Raw genomic sequence first — 19,939 nt, 5'->3', positions numbered from 1 at the left:
ATGTTGCTGCTTAATGGTGCACAGCAGCAATTAAAGATAAAAAGGGAACAAAGGTATTACACTGGAACTGCAAGACAAATTACTGCAAAACAGAGAAAATGTGTTCTTGGCCTAACCTGCAGTTGCAAATAACCAGGGCAACAGAATTAGTGTTGATGCAGCAGATCTGGGCCCAGATGGGAACAGCCCTTTTGGTTTCAGGTGAACACATTGCATGATTTAAAGTTAAACACGCTCACACTGCAATCATTATGATACAGGAGAGAATTTGTGTGAGAATCTGATCTCTTGTGGTTCCTACATCTCAGATGAAATTCTGCATGTTGCTTATTAATAGTATAATGAGATCAGGGAAGAGGGGAGTAACTTTTAAATGCTTCGTGTTTCAATATTTATATGGCTTTTAAACCAGCATTTATTTTGTCATACTTTGTTAAGCGTGATATAAACTGAGTTGTTGAGATTTTACTGTAGAACATCAGCTGATGAGAATATGCTGCATGTAATGGAAAAGAATATGCATGCAGTGTGCCAAAAGGAGTTACCATAGTGCAGTGCAGGTGGTGGACTGAGATCACTTACTGCAATATAAGAAAGTCCCAAAATCTGACTGCATTCATATCCAAAAGACCTCCAAAATATGAACTGTTATAAAAAATTTGAAACACAAGTGGTTCACGGACATTGGTCCAGCACTTAATTTATGTTTTATTGAGGATGGTGAGGAGAATGTAAAGTCCCATTTTAAATTGGCTGCTTTGCTTCCTCTCTACATGAAACTTGGACTTGAGAAACTGGGATGTGAACGTGTCTGAGGTACTTTTGTGTAAGATGAGGTCCTCAAGATAGCAGGGAGAACAGAAACCATGGCCTGAAGTGGTGCCAAAGGATTTTCCTTGGAAGAAACAAGGCAGAAGTAGGTCATGGCTCTCTACAGAGCTGATACCTTAATGCTTTCAGTGCCTGAGTTACACTTTAGAATACATCCCTCTTTGTTGTACCTCTTATGCACTAGCACAACCTAAATCAAATAGCTTTCTCAATTTAAGAGAGCCCAGTTTTATGTAGACATGGACTGTAAGATTCACCACATTTAAAATCATCTCTTTTTCACCTTGCTCTGAAAAGTCTCCTTATTTTCCAGGCTCCAAATAGCTAAGTCTGCTTTTCACTGAGATGAAACAAATGCTTAGCATTTCCAAACCCGTACAGAAATTCAACTGCAAATTGATGTTTCTGATAAATTATCCAGTTAAATGCAGTATAAAGCCAAGCTGCTGCTGACAGTATGCCTCTATAGCAACAGCTTGCCAAGAATATATAGTGCCCCTTTTCCTACTAAAACTTCAGTATTATATGAGGTTGTTTTGGGGCACTGATCTGCCTAGAAAACAGGATAGTATTTGTTAGGATAGTATTTGTTTCTTGAATTTGGTTGCTGCATGTGTCACGGGGCAAAAATCATCAAGCACATAATGTTCACGTTGACTGAAAATAAAACCAGTTTTAAAAGACTGACTAGATTCAAAAGCATTATGTCATTAAAAGCCAGGCCCGTCCCTGTTGAGAACACTCCATGTGTGGGTTTAACAGCAGCTTTCACTGGAAGGCTTCAAAGGCAAAGAACTGCACCTCAGAGCAGTGCTGGGAAAGAGACTCTTAAGCATATCCTAACTATGCATAGATTTCTGCATAACAACATGCTAAAATGCTTTGCCCACCCCTATGCAGTCAGCTGTTTGGAGAATCTGGGAGCAGCTGAGCTGGGAATAGAGTTCAGGAGAGGGGAATCACTGCTTTGCCTATTAGAGGACATGCAGTGCATCCACAGGGCACAACATCGAGGCATTGAGCTAATGTAGGATCTACATCTCCCAATTCTGCCATATATTCCAGGCTTCCTGAGAGAGTGGACTTCTGAACTATTGAAATTCTGGCTGATGGAGGGTGGAAATCCGAATACAGTGCAACTTGGGCTCTCCTGTGCAGTGGGGGCCAAGTCCCCACCTCCTAGCAGCCATCAATAATATCAGGATAGCAGGATTTGCTGTGGGTTCCTCCAAACTCCTTAGTTGCCCAGCTCTCAGGTTGAGTTTGACAGTCTGGCCCCACTGAGGTCAATGTGAATTTTGCAATCAATACCAGAGACGCCAAAGTTTCAGACAAAGCCTGTAAAATTCCTCTGAGGGCACATCTCTCTGAGCATTTTGTTTGCAATAAAGGTGGCTGCTGCAAGATTGGGTGTAAAGCACTCAATCTCAGTTTTCATTCCATCAGTGATAGCCAGTGGGGGCATAACACAAGTTTCCAAATATTCTCATTTCCCACTGCTTCAAATAAACAGCACCAGAACTCCATCAATATGTGCACAGCCAAAAAGACCTTACTTTCTCTTTTCTTGTCTAAATTATGAGGATCTCACCTGTGCAGCAACCATTTTTAGTCATTTCTGTAAAATAAAACTCCTCTGGGAATAGAACAGTCCTTGCAGATCTCCGAAAACTTGTGCTGGTGGTGATTACAGTAAGCACAGCCAGCAGGCTGCCTAACTCAGTGTGAAAAGTGATATATTGACTTGGAGTGGCCAGAGCTGAGCAGGTAACATTCCACTCCTGCACAGGGTATGACCCCAAGGAGCAGATCCTGCCACAGAAATCCTCAGCCTCTTGCCCCAGAGCTGCCAGGTGAGCAGCAGAGCACACAGACATGCTGCCCCCTCGCACTGAGGATGCAGGAGTGGCAGGCATGACATCGATGGAGCTGGACTGCAGAATGAGCTGGTGTTTGACTGGGTTTTTTACAGGCTACTGCTGCCTTCAGCATGGCATTTTTGTGGAGAAAGAGAGTGCAGGAAGGCTGGGTGCTGTCCTTGTTAAAGCAGAGAGAGAAACAGAAAGCGTGGGGAGTACTGAAGGGGAAGGAGGGGGGCAGGAGAGATCCGTTCTTGCCAGATTGCAACTGCATTGCAGCTTCAGAGGCCAGGAGTGGGGAAGTTTGCAGAGTAAAACCAGGGAGGTTTGACAAGCAGGCATTCCCCTGGCTCTGTTGTCAGCCTGCAGACAGGCAGCACAGTTCCTTTGGCACAGCATTGCTGCAGTGAGCTGATGAAGATCTTTTCAGTCCCTGGGCTTCCCGGTGCTGTCATGACAACAGCTACTTTCTCGGTCCTGCTGAAACCCCTTTTCACATTCAGTGAATGCCACGCACAGAAAAGTAGGTTGTTCTCATCAGTCTCCCTCTCTCTCTCTCAGATTTGATTGATTGAGAATAGGGAGGGGTGCTGTACTTCTACAAGCTTGGCTTATTTTCCATGAACATGATGGATCCTTCGTCTTACAGGAAAGGTTTGAGGAGTTATGAATAGCAAACGGGGTTTTAATAGCTCAGAAGACAAATACACTATCTGTAATAAACATTTGTCATTAGTGGCAAACGACAATGAAGTCATCCTGCTGCTTTTGTAATTGTTAAATTAGTTTTGATTAATTTGAGTACGACTTCTCTGTTCAGTGAATGCCCAAATAATGGCAATTCACATCTTCAGATGCAATTCTGAACTTTTCTGAAATTCATGTGTTTGCTTGTGCTCAGGCCTACCAAATAATAAATTCTATTTAAATTAATTAATTCTGTACATATCAAGCTGTTTGATAAACTTCCCATTACATGATTTTTTTTCTTGTAGCATAAGCAGAGCAGTGGGGAGAGAAGATGAATTGTCCAGGTTGTTAAGGTTTTGGGAAATCTTCTCCAAGCAGTATCTTGCTCAAGGCAGGCCAGAGTGTGTGATAAATGCCTCTCTTAAGGATAACCTCTCTCCCTTAGGTCTCTAGCCTGCCAAGATCTGGCAAAACATACAATCTCACTTGCTTGTCATTTCTAATCTCAGGGGATGTAGCAGGTCCCTAAACTTGGCCAGCTTGGGAATTCTGAATGGAGCCATTCAGGCTGCATCCAGATCTGCCTGCAGGGACTCAGGGCTTGGTCCCAGTCACACAGCCCAACTCAGCTGCTATGGCTCCACTAGGACTCCCTTCCCATCTTTACAAAGCACACTGCAAGGCAGGAGTGGTGTCAATTAGGATTTTCATCCCCACATAAGGCTGGGGCAAAGTCAGGGTACATGGTGATATTTGGGAACCCAGAAAAATACTGGCTTTGCATATTTAGCAAAGCCTGTGTCTCTGTGTAACATGAGAATAATATTTGAATTTTACAGAATCACAGAAAAGTTAAGGTTGGAAGGCACCTCAGGAGATCATAGAGTCCAAGACCCTGCTCCAAGCAGCAAGAGCTGGAACAGGCTGCTCAGGACCATGTCCAGATGTGGTTTGAATAACTTCACAAACAGCAATGCCACAACCTCTCTGGGCAATCTTTCCCGCTGCTTGAAAGTGAAAAAGTTTCTTCTTACATTTAAATAGGATTAATGTTCTGCATCTCAGTTTGTGACCATTGACTCTTGCCCTTACCAGACACCACTAAGTCTGGCTCCATTTCTTTACTTCCCCTCTCAGATATTTATACCTTGATAAGATCCCCCTGAGCCATCACTTTTTGGGGCTGGACAGTCCCAGCTCTCTCAGCTGCTCCTCATCTGACATGTTCCACTCCCTTCATTATCTTCAGGGCCCCTTGCTGGGGCCACCACAGCATGTTCTGGGAAACTGAGAACTTTGTTTGGAAGGACATGTATTCACAAGGGTTTGATCTTGGAAAGATAAGAGATTCTTTCAAGAAAAAAGAAAAAAAAAAAGCACATAAATTTTATAACTAGATTTCTGCAAGGGGATTTTTGTTTAAATTTTATGAAACATTAATTTAAAGAAATCTAAAACCCTTCTATGGAAAACCCATATTCTGCTTACCACTACAAATTGAAGAAGGGGAGTTTTAAAGTAATCCTAGAACAAGGAAAAGCTGTTGTAAACTTGTACTCCTTCCAAGCTGTGATTTGTATTTAATTAGCATTCAATTAATTATGCATCTCTGTTTGGTTGTAATGGTTACACACCGGTTTTGCAACATGCAAGATCTTGATTACTTCTATGGTTTTTGAAAAGAATTTCCATGTGTGCAAAAAAAAAAAACAAAACTCTGCTCCTGACGTCACATCCATATTTTTAGGGAAAAAAACCAGGATTTACTGCCTAGTGTGCTTGTGCAGAATTGCCCCCTCAGCTGGGATGGCCTCCCCTGGTTTTACTGTGAGGATCTGCACCAAATTTATTTCTGCAGAAAATAAATGGACATCCTGGTGACAACCCTCTACATGTGCTCAGGCACACACCTTCATTTAAAGCTGGAATCCAGTTCTGTTTTGCATAAGAATGTTGAGAAAACCAATTCCCCAAATTAACAGCATGTAAAGACTCTGTAATCTGGAAGCAAATATTTTAATTATCTCTGGCTAAAATGAATCTAAATTACAGCATTTAAGGATGTTGATTCTTCTGAGACTTAAGAATTTTGGCTGCCTTTACTGAAAAAGAGCAAACTGTGCCAAAAAGAAAATATACACAAGGAGGTTTAACATACTTTGGGAGGAAAAGAAATTATTTTTGATAATTTATGTAGATTTTTTAGTCATAAATAAAAATATTGACAATACTGATGACAGAGAAAAGATGGTATATTTGCTTGTATGGTCCCACATATATTACTGTTTTACTTGTTTATATGATATATTGCATCAGTTATTTAAATTTTCCACTTGAAAAACTTTCCCAGTAGTTTCAAAGAAAAGCACAATGCACTTTTAGTGTGTACTTATGCAAGTCCCTGGGAGTCACAAAAATTGAGAGACATGGGGTGACAGGATTAATACTCAGCTATACCAGTGCAAATGTACTGAGAGCAGCTTTTATTTCTGAAGCAAATTCTGAGTTCATTCTCAGTGGTATCTATAATAACTAACAAGATATCACAGCTGAATAGTACCTACTTGAAATTCTGTGCTTATATTTCAGGTTTTACAGCAACCTGTAGAGCACATCAATGAACCATATGACAAGGCCTCCTCATGCCTTGAACTCATAGCTTTTTAATCTTTCACTTACAAGAAATTTTCAGGCTGTATTATTTTGCATTCCCTGTTTTCCTTCAACATAATTTGACAACAAATTGAGCATCAATTAGTGTGCATTTTAGAGGTTTCATCTACTTGTAAGGTATCTGATTTCTTTCAAATACATCAGGATATCTGTGGAACATGGCCTTCCTCTCACTGTTCGTGTTTATTGATGGCTTAAAGCAGAGATGCCCTCATCTCCACTGGGCTGGCTGGAGTTTACCACAAGTGCAAATAGAATTAATGTTAGGATGAGCTTTTGGATGAGCTCCAGAATGACAGAATGGGGTTTTCCATTCCTGAAGTAACCCCTGGTTCTTTATGTCACCTTAGCAAGTTTTTAACTTTTTTTGTTCCTCTTTTCCCCATCCCCAGAGAGTTACATTTGACTGAGCTGTATGGAGTTTTCTGAAGCTTCATGACGTAACAGGAACAGAATGCCATTTTATTTTTTTCCTTCTAGTTACCACTAAAAGCAGTTCCCTGGTCTAGATCATGGCAGGAATTTCAGGGACAGCTGTGCTGGCACCAGAGAAGAGGCAGCAGATCAGCGTGACACAAAGCAGGGGCAGGGCAGAGGAGGAAGAAGGTCCCAAACAGTATCAAGAATTCATTTTGCTGCAAAATGTTTTTCAAAGCCAGTTACAATCCCAGAGAAGGCTCAACACTCCTAGGGAGGGAAGAGGGACCCTTTCCCAACATGCATTCCCTGCAGCCTTCTTCTGGTTGGCCCAGTCTAAGCATGGCTTGTAGTTTCTCACAGTCATGGTTTCTAAGCAGACAGCACAAAGATTAAAGGCAGCTTTAAAAAAGAAAAGAACATGGAAGCTGAGTTTAAAGGGAGAATTAACTGGGTGCTGTAGGAGAGGGTGGGGTCAGAATTGCATTACGAGGCAATTTCAGCCCAGTCTGAAGGGAAGGGTGAGAACCCAGCGCTGCTCACTTGAAGCAATGACAGATGGCAGCCTCTTCCTCCAGCCCTCGAATTGGGATGGGGAAGGGTGGGGCAGAAAGAAGGGAAGGGTGCAGTTTCCAGAGGCTGCTGAGTCGGCAGAATGCTGAGCAAGGTGAGTCATGAGGTGCAGGCAGCAGGAATTTCCTGCGCTGCTTAAGAGGTGCATGGGGAGGCAGGGGTTGGAGAAGGGAGCTCAGGAAGCAGATGCTGGGCTTTACAGAATCTCTCTTGGTATCCTGGCAAGTGTAAGACTGGATGTCACCTTTCCTGTACCTCAGGCCTATTTAATTTTTCTTCTCTCTTTATAGGCCTTTCTTGCTGTATGGAAGTGTTTTGCTTGTACACTCTATAGAATAGTACTATAATGCTGATCAAAGTTAGGGAAAAAACCTCAAGAAACCTGCCTTACATACATCTTCTGGTGATCTCATCTAAGTGTCCTTCAAGAAAACCCCACAAAACAGCAAAATTGCTGTGAATCAAGAAAAGGAGGAACTACTTCTCTGGAGTGTGCTTGTTACTGCTTCCTGCTGTCAGTGTGAATGCCCTGCACCCTGGTGTTCCTGAGGTAAGAAAATAAAATCTTCATTTCTTCTCCCTGCTCTGCTGTGTCTACAAGTTGTTTGTTCTTGAACTAATGGTCCTGCTTGGAGTCTTTTGCCTGTGAACAGGCTTCTCCTGGTTTATCTACCGGCTTTTTAAAATCTATTTATTATTTTGTGCTTTGTTGATTCCTCAACACAAATGTCTGAGCTTTGAATCATCGTTGTAAAGTGATTCTACCAAGCTAGACTGAGCACATCCGAAACCCTTTGTGTGAACGACAGAGTAACATCCACCCAAGTGAACGATGTGGTTTTTCTCCAAAGGATTTCCTAACAGGAGTCTCCTCCTTTGAGCTTTTATCACAGCATTCACATGTAAATGGTTTAGATGCTTTTGCAAGTTGTGGAATCACCTGTTCTCTGACAGATCTCTTTCAAGAGGTTTGAAAAGTCAAAAAAACTTGGGAAAAAAGGAAATCCAGCTTCGGTAAGCTGCGTAGGTTTGTACAGAGAAAGCTCAGTGAGCAATAATCACTGCAGCTTGCATTCGATTAGGACCTTATTACAGCACTCAAGGGCCGAGCCTGGACGCGGAATTTTGTGTGTTTGAAAACCTGAGAGCAGGACACCGAGAGATTACCACGGAGTTTCTCTTTGATGCCTGCCTGCTGCAGCAGTGACCCCACCGGTACTGAGCGCTTGCTTAAATGCCAAGTGATTTCCATCAGGCAACAGAAAAGTCCCGAGGTTTCCTTCCCTGACCCTCTCTGAATACACAGATTACCTAACGAGCTGGCGTCTCTACCGCCCTGCTTAGGAGAGCGGAAAGTGGGAGGTCGAATCACCCTGCTCACTTTCAGTGCCAAACACAAGGAGCCTTTGCGTGCACACAGCACCTCGAGAAAACCAGAGAGACCTGGGCAAAAAAAGACATTTGAGCACACAGCGATCAGGACAACTGACATCGGGGTACAGAGTTCTTCGTGGTGACTTTTCTCCCCTTTATCTCATCGTTTGTGAAAGGTGATTTTTACCGCAGCCGTTCATGTATTTTTGGTTTCTCATGACCCGATACCTCCCTGATTCTGTCCCTTGCTGCAGCACAGAACTGCAGAAGGGCATCAGTGGGTAGTAGAGACCAGGAATAATAGGAATTACTTCAGCTACCGCCGTTTCTGGGCTGAATCAAAGGCTGGGGTGTTTTTGGAACGTCACACTTGGTGTTTGATTAGACCAGTGACTGCAACACGCCCCCGGAGCCCCACGCCTTCCTCCGCGGGGAGCAAAGCACAGCACACACTGTTAGCAGGAGGAAAGGCAGAACAGGGAGCAGAAAATCAGGGTTTGGTGACTGTTTTGGTGAAGTTAGGAGACCTGCAATGCACATCTTGCACACATGAGAAACAGCATTGCAGCTGTTCTTGTCTTTCCCCCCCCCCCCCCCCCCTCCGGATTTTTTTTAAAGCATTCTTAACATTTCCACTTTCTAGCCGAGGCTGGCTTCTAGAAATCTGAGGAATTATCATCACTTTTTCATTGCTGTTGGTTTCCAAAATTTGCTTATGCTCCTCCGCGGGCTAAATATGTTATTGGTTTGTTTTCAAAGACTAATCCAGTGTTGAGTCCCCGACCCCCTGTTGCTGTTTCAGTGCTGTGGCTCTCTATTTTGGCTGCTACACCACAGCTTGTTCTTGTTGCTGCTCACAGCTACATCTGTTGATGGGCTGGGAGCCATCACCAGCTATGCAAATGCAGGTCTTCGGAGCACCTTCTCCAGATTTTAATCCTACGCAGTTAGCTTCTGGAATCCAGGATCTCTGTGGACATGCCAGATCTGCCTGCTGTAACTTGAGTTAGTGAGGTTCTTCCTCATGTGCAGAAGGCACGAGGTTTTCTGGACTGAGCTGTGGTACTGTGTTTGTTTTTAAATTTCACTACAACGACTTCATGATTTTTGTGTTAAATGTGGCAAGCTCTGTAAGCAGAAGACTGTAAGCTTGCCACTACTTGGCTAAAGACTGACAGATGTAGGATATTTAAAATTCACAAAGAACAGCATTTTATTACCTTTGGTTTATTTACCTTTGATTGAATAGCTTTCATTACCCTTCTCATCTCTCCAATAACTTATCAAACTACCTGATTTTATCTCTGTATTCAGATTCTACCTTTCTGTTCTACTGCCAATCCCCATCCTGTGTACTTTACTGTAAACTTTATCATATTTTACATGCTCATTAAATGACCTTAATTTTCAAACTCTGCTCTGAAGGCTTCTACGTGATTGACAGTTATCCTGCTGAGATTTCACCTCTCCCCTTTAATACATCCATAGGTTTAGACTGGGTATTAGGGAGAAATTCTTCGGTGAGGGTGGTGATGCCATGGCACGGGGTGCCCAGAGAAGCTGTGGCTGCCCCTGGATCCCTGGGAGTGTCCAAGGCCAGGCTGGATAGAGCTCTGAGCAACCTGGTCTGGTGGAAGGTGTCCCTGCCCAGGGCAAGGGTTTGGAATGAGATGATCTTTAAGGTTCCTTCCAATCCAAACCATCCTGTGATATTTCACAGCGCCCTTTGGTCACACAGCTTTTCCCCGGCAGCCGGGAAGCCTCTTCCCTGCCAAGAGAGGTTTCAGGCCAGTTTGCTCTGGTTCATTCTCTCTCCTCCCTGCACAGCGCGGTGTTTTTCACTCCTTTTCCAGCGGTGCTGGAACCCTTTCCCCGTCTCCTTCCTGCCTCGGCCAAGCCTGCGGCACTCCTGCCCGGCTGGCTCCTCAGCTCCTGCAGCTCTTCCCGAGGAGCCTCGATTCTCCCGTTCCGTGCGATCCCTGTCCCGCTTCCCCACCGCCGTGCCCATGAGGGAACCCCCATGCCCGTGAGGGAACCCGCCGTGCCCGGTACAACCGGAGCCCTGCCTGCCCCACCCTCCACGGGGGCCACTCTGCTCCGGCTGTGCTCCTTCTCCAGCCCCACTCGGGAATGTCCCTGCCCCGCTGTGGGACACTGGTGCCGCCGGGATTTGTCCTGGAGCGAGGCGGGGCGCTTCGTTCCCGGCTCCCGGCGCGTCTCGCGGCACTCGCCGCTGTCCATGGAGCCGGGGGCTGGCATCAGGCCATTCCAGCGGCCCGGGGGATTCGAACCGGGATTCCCGGGGAATTCCAGCCGGGATCCCTGGGGGATTCACGGTGGGATCCCCGGCAGACGCCACCCGGGATCACGTCCCTCGTCCGCCACCGCCCTTCGCTCCGCCCTCCCCGCGTTGTTTGTCCCCCGGCGCGCTCCGTAGCGCGTGCGGCGGCGGCGGCACGAGCCGGGCCCCGCCCCGCCCCTCCCCGGCGGTGCGGGTGCGCGAGGAGGGCGAAGGAAGGAGGGGGGGGCACGGGCGGCGGCGGGAGCGCGCACCGGCCGCGCGGGCGCGCACGGGGCCGCGCGCGCACGCCCCCGCCGTGCGCACGCCCGCGGCCGGCCCCGCGCGCGCGGCAGCGACTCGCAGGCGCCATGGCGGCCGCTCGCTGCAGCGACATGGCGGAGCCCCAGCGGCGCCTTCCCGGGCAGGCGGCGCCCGCCGAGGAGGAGGAGGAGGCGGAGGTGGCGGCGGAGGTAGCGGCCGCCGCCGGTGGGGCCGGATCCTCCTCGTCGTCGCCGCCGCCGCCGCCGCCTTCGTCCTCGGCCGCGGCGGAGCCGGAGCCGCTGCTGCTGCTGAACGGCGAGGCGGAGAGCATGTCGGAGCCGAGCCCGGAGAGCGCCAGCCAGGCCGGGGACGGGGAGGACGAGGACGAGGAGGAGGAAGAGGAGGAGGAGGAGGAGGAGGGCGGCGAGGAGGAGGAGAGCAGCCTGGTGGGCAGCAGCAGCAGCAGCACGAGCAGCGGCTGCTGCAGCGACGAGACCCGCTCGCCGAGCCCCGGCGGCGGCAGCGAGGCCGACGCCAAGGAGGAGCCCAAGGGCCCCCGGGGCAGCCAGGAGGACGGGCCGGGCCGCGGCGGCGGCGGGGGCGGCAGCAGCTCCAGCAGCGTGTCCAGCGGCGGCGACGAGGGATACGGCACCGGCCCCGGCACGGGCGGCGGCAGCAGCTGCGGCAGCGCCACGTCGGGCGGTCGGCGGGGCAGCCTGGAGATGTCCTCGGACGGGGAGCCCCTGAGCCGCATGGACTCGGAGGACAGGTCAGTGTCCGGCGCGTCCCGAGGTCCCCGCCTCGGCAGCCCCCGCTGCCCGGCCGCCGCCCCGTTCCCGGCCGCGGGGCTGTCACGGCAGCCACAGGTTTCTCCGGCCAACTTGTGCCGGGCCCCAGCCCCTGCTGCTCGGGCCCCCGGCTGCCCGGCCCTGGCCGCGGAGGAGGGGGCGCTCCCCGATCCGAGAGAGCCCCGAGCGGCCCCGCCGGGCGCTGCCGCCTCCTCCTCCTCCTCCTCCGGGGCCTCTTTCCTCGGAAGCTGCGGATTTTTCTCAGATGGTGCTTTCGGGGTTCTGCAGGGCTGTGTCTTGCGGCAAAGCGCAGGTGGGGTGTACTGAAGCTTCGGGATGGGAAATGCATCTCTGGATGCGGTTTTACCTGCGCCCGCAACAGCGTCTCTGCTCTAGAGGGAGAAAACCGAGTGAAAGCCTCTTAAAATACGAGCGGGGGAAAAAAAAATCGAGTTTGCTGAAATAAAAATGAGACCAGCCTTTCCTGCATTACGTGTGTACAAGTAATACTCATGCACGGTGTGGAGTGAGGCTGAGAGTCATCTTTGAATGAGTTCTGTAATTGTGAATTTCAGAATCTGAAAGGATGAGTTCTTGAGCTTTTGTACGTTAAAGCTGCACATTTCATTTTACCAAGATTCGAGCCTGGTTCTGGTGAAAAGGCACAACTGAATTCTCACACATGGTTGAATTCGACCATTCAGGTCTGTTTCAGCCTACTGATTCGAGCATTTCAAAGAACATGGCTTATGTAGTAGCTCTCCTGGATGTTGTATGCAACAATTTACTTGAAAAACTGAAAATAGGATGGAAAAAGGACGTAAAAACAGTGTGGAAGTGGTGTGTGCCCCTTGCTAATTAGTCCTTTCAAACAGTTTAAGAAACTTGTACAATTTTTCTATACGTTTAGCAGAAAAAGTATCAGACTTCCCTGCTAGAGTTACAGTTAAGTAACAATTAGAATTTTATTTGTATTTTCTTAAGATAGTTTCACTATTAAGCGTGGAGAATTATGTGGTTTGGTCCAGAAATGTACTTTGAATATATGTTAGACCAAAATCTTTGTAACTGTACAAGTACCTATATTTCAGAATGAAAAGGGGGGCATGACTAGACCTAACCTCGAAGATTGAAACCAGCCCAGCAAACCCCTCGTGAGTCAGTTCCCCAAAACCATGTAGTTGGCCTAAAAGTCTTAAGAAGACAGAAAAAAATTCAGGTCTTTGGTTTCCATCAGACTTTTGAGACTCCTAGAAATCATGTTTTCTTTCCTCTAAACTTAAGCGAGTGGAAAGGGGGTGTGGATGTTGGGGTTTCTTTGTAGGTTTTGTTTGTTTTCTGTTTGTTTCAAAAGCTGAGATTTTACATGCAATTGACTAAGTATGGGAGTAGACTTCTGGAAAAACACCAGGTACATAAAGGAGCTTTAAGATAACAGTTTCTTGTTTTTCATAGAGTGAAAGTCTACATCTAATCCTGATCTTATCCAAGTCCGCGTCGGGGTTGAGGAAATAACAGAAATAACTTGCAGGGGTTTTCTGGAAGTAGCGTCATTGTGCCTTGCCCTGTGCCCTCCAGAGCTGGTTGCTACTTTCTTTCTCTGTCATTGTTCTCGTGGTCCTCTTGCTCTAAGTGGTTAAATCCACGTGTGTGGGTCCTTGCTCCTTCCCTTTACACCACGAGTGGGACTCTTTGTGTTTAGTGGTTTAAATAAGGACTGTGCCTTCTTTTTAATCTTTGCAAAGTTTTCTCTTGACCTGCCAGGATGAAAATTTGAGGCGTTGAGAGTGCATGTTGTACTGTAATTCCAAGGCCTGCTTGTTGAGTTGGTGGGAGAAGAGCAATGCTACCAAGAGTGCCATTTGTTATTCCTGGAGTTGGAAAATTTCATTTGGTGTGCACTCCTTGCTGCAGTGTGTTAGAATGCTTTATTATTTTTGTCACATGTAGTCCAGCAAGTTGCTGGCTTGACATTGTGATCCAATGATTGCTGCTGCTTGGAAGGCAGCCACAGCATAATCCTGTGCCTTTCAGATGATCACACAGACAAGCAGAGTGTTGCAAAAGGTTGGGATGTGCTGAAGAGTTAGAGTGTGTAAATTGGAATAGTGAAATACTAAGGAAGAACTGGAAACAGTTTAGACTTAATATATTGAAATCCTGAAAGAATAAATCATTCGTTGATTTGGTCACCTCTGAATTAAAATGTAAGTTCTGTGACTAGAGAACGATAATTTGTCTATTAAGTGTTGTTTTATATGGAGTAATTTATTGTACAGTACTTCATGACCTTTGCTGACTCGCTGTGTCTCCGAAGTCCTGAGGAACTCGGTGTCTGACTCTGGGTGTGTTGTAAAGTAAGATTCCCTGGGGAGGGAGTGGAGAGAAAAGGGAAGAGATGGAACTAACAGGCTTGACTTTTCAGACCCTGGCTTTAGCTAGAGGAAGCTAGTAGGAGAGTGTACTGGGTAAAGACTCTCCTGCTGTCAGCAGGTTTGGTAACATTCAGATCATGCCCCTGGGCTTGGGATTTTTTTTCTTGCTTCCTCTTTAGAAAATTTGAATGAATTAAAGGGCGTGGTAAGAGGGCCTGAATTCCGTGAGTGATCAAATTCCCATTTCCCTGTGCATATTCTTTATCGGTCTCCACGTTACGTTATCTCTGATTTTTCCCTTAGTGATATCAGATAGAAATGAAGCAGATGAAGAGGAAAATCTTGCATATGGTCAAAATAGAGCTACTGTTCAACAGCTTCTATTTTTAACATTTTCTTGTATTTTGAGAGTATCTGCTGACAGAAAGAAATAACTTGTAGGAAATTGGTCAGTATTTATAATAACAAAAGAAATAAATATAGAGGTGACTACTGATGCCCTAAAATTTAGGGTGAATTTTAATCCATTTCCATGCCTGCAGATAGGCGTTGTACTTTGCTACAACATGCTTATCTTCATCCCAAAAAAAGCCAGAAAGGAAAAAGCAAAGCCCAGACTGACACCTAGGATAAATAACCAAGGTGGCATTTTCAGCTCAGCAGGAGGGTTCAGTGCAGTAACTCTAGGACTGGCAGGTATCTCGTTGATCTGTAGTAGTTCCATTTCTTCCCTGGGAATTGTGCTAAGTTCCCACTGATGTGCAGGAGTTTGTCTGTGACTTTTGTGAGCAAGCTCAGATCAGCTGGCTGAGTAATAATAGTCTGCATTCAAGCCTAGTGATCCTCTGGATTTACAGTTGGAACAAAGACTATTATCAGCATGTGAATGCTGCTCATTTTCTTGTGCCTTTCCCCAACTTGAGACCTGTGCTGAAAGGATGGATGTGCTCCTCGAGAGTCCTCTGGAGCTGCTAGTCTTGCTGCAATGCTGAGAAACATTTGACAGGACTTGAAAAGAAAAAATAATGGTTCAGTTAACTATGAACACTGAAGCTGGACCTAAGCAAATGCATGGATTTGGGTATAAACCAGCTGAGCTGAGTGTAGTGGAGATGCATCTGCAGCTCCCTGCTGTTGTTATTGCTGAATTATGATATTTTCTTAGAAACAGTTTACTGAAATAATTTAAATATTGTTTACTGGAACACTTATTATGGAAATACATTTAAATCTGAAATAGTTTCATCATCAGATTTTGTTTGATTTAGAAAACAGTGGTAGGTCTTGCAGTTTGAAGTTGTTGAGCAGAAATTCGAAATTCGAGTAGTAAATCTGCATGAAGAGCTTTTTTTTTTCTACTGTCACCTAGAAGTTACCCCTGGTTTACTACTCCTACATTATCTTTACCCCTCTTAGCAGTTTATCCTTTGCTCCCTCCTCCTCCTGGCTGAGCAAGGAGCATGCAAAAGGTGCGTTTAAGCTGCAGGATCAGCTGTTCTGCTGCGTGAGCTGGGAGTGCTGATTGATGTGCTCCTAGGCCAAGTGTAACAGGTTGTCTTTGCACCTATGTAGCAATCTTTCCCTTAGGCTTAGCCCTAAATAACGTTCATCTCACAGGCAGTTTTCATGGAACTTGTAAGGCTTTATTTTCTTCTTTTTTTCTTCCTTTTTGGGGTTTTTTTTTTGGAGAGGGGTAACCTTTTTGAGTAACAAAAAATAAATGTTTTTTGTTATTCACCATTGAGTCAGTTATTGTGAGGCCCTGACTCAAGGAGTACTCAGTAATACTCAATGACAAATTGTGTTCTTAACCACATAAGACTTGCAAAATACTTCTAGGAATGTTATTATTCTGTTCCTATTTAATAGATAAGCAGTTTGGAAAACACATTTCAGATAAGTTTTTCAGTAGTAAACTTTTCTGTGCTTCAGATTATGATGTTTTTTCATTTTGCTGAGTGAAATGACAGTGTGGAACTAAAGCATTGAAAGATAAGAGGTTTAGACATGAAAATTCCAGGCTCTAGTCTGAGTTTTTTAAATCTCATGTAAAATGAAGGCTTTGTCAACCTTTCAGACATATGCTGATTTAAAAATACTAGTTTTAATTCTAGTCTTTATTTTGTCTATCTTTTAAAATCTTAAAAGTGAAGAACTTCCAAGATTGACTTGGCAGTGGCACGCAAGTTGTATGAGTGACATTTATGAAGGCAGAACAGTAAATTTGAAATACAATCCTGAGGACATGTGGTACTAATAGGTGTGTTTCATGGATCCATGTGACCAGATTAAAAAGTGCTTCAGGCCTTTCTTTGCTGCATAGTCTCACTTGTTCCTATGCAGGAAGTGAAGAATCATTCATTAGCACTTATTGCAAGGTGGTTAAGTCGTTAATTTTTTTTTTAAGTGTGTAATAGTGCCATGTCACAGTGAGCTATACAGAAGTTTACCCGAGTTTCAGAAATTCTGCTGAAAATTGTATTTGCAGTATTTCTAACTGCATTTATTGTTGCTGTAGTTATTTGCTTTCAAATTGCAAATAAACCCCTTGTTTCTGTAATGGTTATGTTCAGGCCTTTCTGGCACGGGAGAAAATAGCTTTTGATGGGTAGACAAAACAGCCCAGATATTTTGTATGGTGAGTATCTTTATTACTAAAGCTGTTGGTTGGTATAATTGAGTGGTTAACATGAGGTCTTTTTGTGAACTAGATGAAAGAGCTTGGTATAATGAGCTGTTATAGTTATTGTAGTAAGATGTAAATATACTTCATACAATTTGAGAAAAACATTTTCCTCTTCAGTGTAAGACAGAATTAGTTTTGCTTTTATGTAGGATTTGAACGTCCACACCGGTCTGTGTGCCTTTTGTGTTAACTTTGTGACATCATCAAGTCTGGTAACTTCTAAATACAAGGTTTAATAGGTGGGGTTTTTTCAGGGAATTTCCTAGGCAGTAATGGAAAAAAACTGTCTTGGTTTTTTTTTTTTTCTTTCCCTGTTTCATTTCCAGTGAAATTAAGCTGGGTGCCACACGCAGCCTGAACAGCCGTTTGGCAGAGATGTGACATCACATTGCTGGAGCTGGTCACAGATAAAACCAACTCTTACATGATGCAGTGGAAATGTTCTACCTTACCACTCATGCTCAGATCTTTCCACAGCTTTCTAGTACCTTTCATATATTTACATATTTTTTAAAACCCCTGCCTAGCTGGAGAGGAACAGTGGGGGAATGAGCAGCACGGGGAGCTGGTGTGGAAGTCAGCAGCGTGGAAATCCACCTAGAACCCCTTGCCTTGGGTGGTTGCAGAGCAGTCTGCTGTTGGCTGGGAAAGTGGTGCACGGCAGAGCAGGGAGATGAAAAGCAGATGGAGCTTTCGAGACAGGAGTAGAGGTTTCTGGCAGGGGGATGATGTGAGATGCACACAGAAAACTTCTGGGATGAGAGGGAATGAGATATGTCTAATAGCCTGAGGGGAAGAAAGAGAACTTAACAGAAAGAAAGTGAAAAATTGGTTTCTGCTGTAAAGTAGCCAAGTAATTGCAGGGAGTCATTGAGACAGGTGGAAGTGTAATCTCCAGCTGAGCAAGAGACAGGGCAGAAGAGGGTAAGGAACTTCTTTGTGTGAACAGTGAGTTTTATTGACTCTCCCCGTTGCTGTTAAAAAAAAACGATGGCATGACTTGCAGAAATACAAAGTGTCAATTTTTTAAGATTCCCTGAGGTAGAAATTTCTTTGGTTATCTATCCATGTAACTGATTCTTTTTTATAACTGTATACTTTCTGTCTGGGGTTGTTCAAAAAATATTTGGTTTAGACAATGAAATAGAAATATTCCATGTTGTGCTTGCTGCTTATCATTGGTTTTGTGATACTCAGAGATAATGATTACAGTTGTGGTTTTGCAGCGTTCAAAACCAACAAAGAACTGGGGAAAAATTTTGAAACCTTTTGAGGTGCTGGAGTACTGTTTTCCCCCTTAAGAATGGTAAAATGTAAAGCAAGAAAGACCTGGGATTTCTTTTCCCATATATAATTTTCTTCTCTATACTAGAATTTACATTCTTAAATAAATTTCGCTGAACTTCTGTTGCTAATGTTTAATGAATACTTCCTTTATTTGATAGAGGTTACTTAAGGTATATGCCAAGATATTTGATAGAAAAAAGCAAAAGATTCATGATTTTGAAAGTCCTGTTGTCATCCTGGTACACCATAGAGGAGTGCTGTAATTCAAATAGCTTGTATAATGTCAGAGGGAGAAAACTGCACCTTGGTGATTTGAGTTGAGACTTGTAAAAAACTTACTGTTGGCTCATACAGTGGTATTATGATTTATTAAATATGCCTAAATAAGAAGCTAGCATAAAGAATTTCCACTTACTATTAATGTCATTCCATGTAGCCTTTTGTATAAATTACTAGCTCCCCTGTAAAATTGCAGTAAAGTCCTTATTTTGAGCATTTTAGTTTATTGTGCTGTAGTAATGAATTAGGTTCCAAATGAAAAAAAAATCTTAAAAATGCAAAGAAAATATTTTCAATATGTGCAAACAAAGAAATGTAAATATTTGTTTTTCCTTTGAAATAAAACTCCTTTTGGCATGTCTTTAAGTAGACTTCCTTAGGTTGACTTGAATGCTAAGTTACGGCTTAGACAGTTGGTACAAGTAGAAGTTAATTCAGTGTCCTGCAGAACAGGAGTCAAACCTTCATTTATGACCTTTTTGTTATGAATTAAGCCAGTTAGTGGAGTTGTACTGTGCTGGTTTCTTTGCTTTTGATGCATGGTTAATACTTGAAGGAACAAGTATTCACTGAGTTAGAAATAGACTAGGCTGCTACTTTCTACAGTGCTATCCCAGCTATGTATTTTTTTCTGTTTTAATTTAACATGATGATAACTGAAACTTTTTAGATCTGCTCTGTGAGTTTGCGTCTTTCTTTGGTCATTTTATGTTCCATTTGTTTTCTGTGTTTTGGGGTTGAGAGAATGGGAGGGTAATCCAACAGCAGGTGAAATTTCCTTGACACCACACCTGAAGGCTGTTATCTTCCAGTGCTGATTACACAACTTCATAGTGATTATGTTTCTCAAAGTGGGAAGCACTGTTAAAAGAATAAATTATTTCTGGTGGTTCTTTAGTGAGTGTTTTTCTCTTTTTCTCTGCTTCTCCTAAGCTGTGCTACTAAACACACTCCTTTATCAGTAAAGACTGAAAATTGTGAACCACTTGTTGCCGTTCTCTAACTTTTCAGGGAGATTATTGAGCTGAAGATAACATGGTTCCCAGAAATGGAAGGCAGTTTTATTTGTATCATTAAGGCAGAATGGAGTACAGTTTCTTGATTTGTGTAATCCTTTTGCAGAATGTCATCTTTGTGCTGTCATATCACAAGGTACATATGTTTAACCTGCTCTATTTTTGCACTGCTCCTCGGATATTTTGGCATTCCAAATTTCCTCCTTGGGTTTCCAGTTTCTCTGTATGCTACAAATCCTGTGATGCCCTGGGTTTGTGTTATGCAAGTATTATGATCTCAAATATTCTAGGAATAACAATCTAAATAATCAAATTAAGTGATCCAGGAGAGTGGAAACAGCTCTAGAGGTGGTGAATCATAACACACTTTCTCAGTCTTGTTTTGTTTCCTGTGCATGTTTGTTATTTTAAGTTGCTTCAATTTCTCTATCTCAAAGAGCTTTCCTATCTTCCCTGGTTTTATATTGTCAGGCTGAAGTGTTTGCAGTGTTCCCTTTTCTAGGTGTTTATGCCTTATCTAGACACAGCTTTACTCTAAAATAAGCTGCT

The 19,939-nt window shown here is 44.3% G+C and overlaps 1 protein-coding gene across 4 annotated transcripts in view; it reads left to right on the top strand.

The window, feature by feature from the left end:
* Positions 1-11,006: 11,006 nt before the first annotated feature.
* The window catches only part of AEBP2 (AE binding protein 2), a 41,330-nt gene continuing 32,397 nt past the window's right edge, over positions 11,007-19,939 (top strand). For 2 of the 4 annotated variants that reach the window (XM_054631694.2, XM_054631693.2), the window contains exon 1: positions 11,007-11,728. In XM_054631694.2, the coding sequence (XP_054487669.1) occupies positions 11,067-11,728 (662 nt within the window). In that variant the 5' untranslated portion in view covers positions 11,007-11,066. The remainder of the gene's footprint in view (positions 11,729-19,939) is intronic. The other 2 variants (XM_054631692.2, XM_054631691.2) reach the window with 1 other exon arrangement.

Source organism: Agelaius phoeniceus, chromosome 5 (assembly GCF_051311805.1).
Source record: "Agelaius phoeniceus isolate bAgePho1 chromosome 5, bAgePho1.hap1, whole genome shotgun sequence".
Taxonomy (NCBI): domain Eukaryota; kingdom Metazoa; phylum Chordata; class Aves; order Passeriformes; family Icteridae; genus Agelaius; species Agelaius phoeniceus.
Note: the sequence above shows the minus strand (reverse complement) of the source record. Positions and strands in the feature narration are given on the sequence as shown.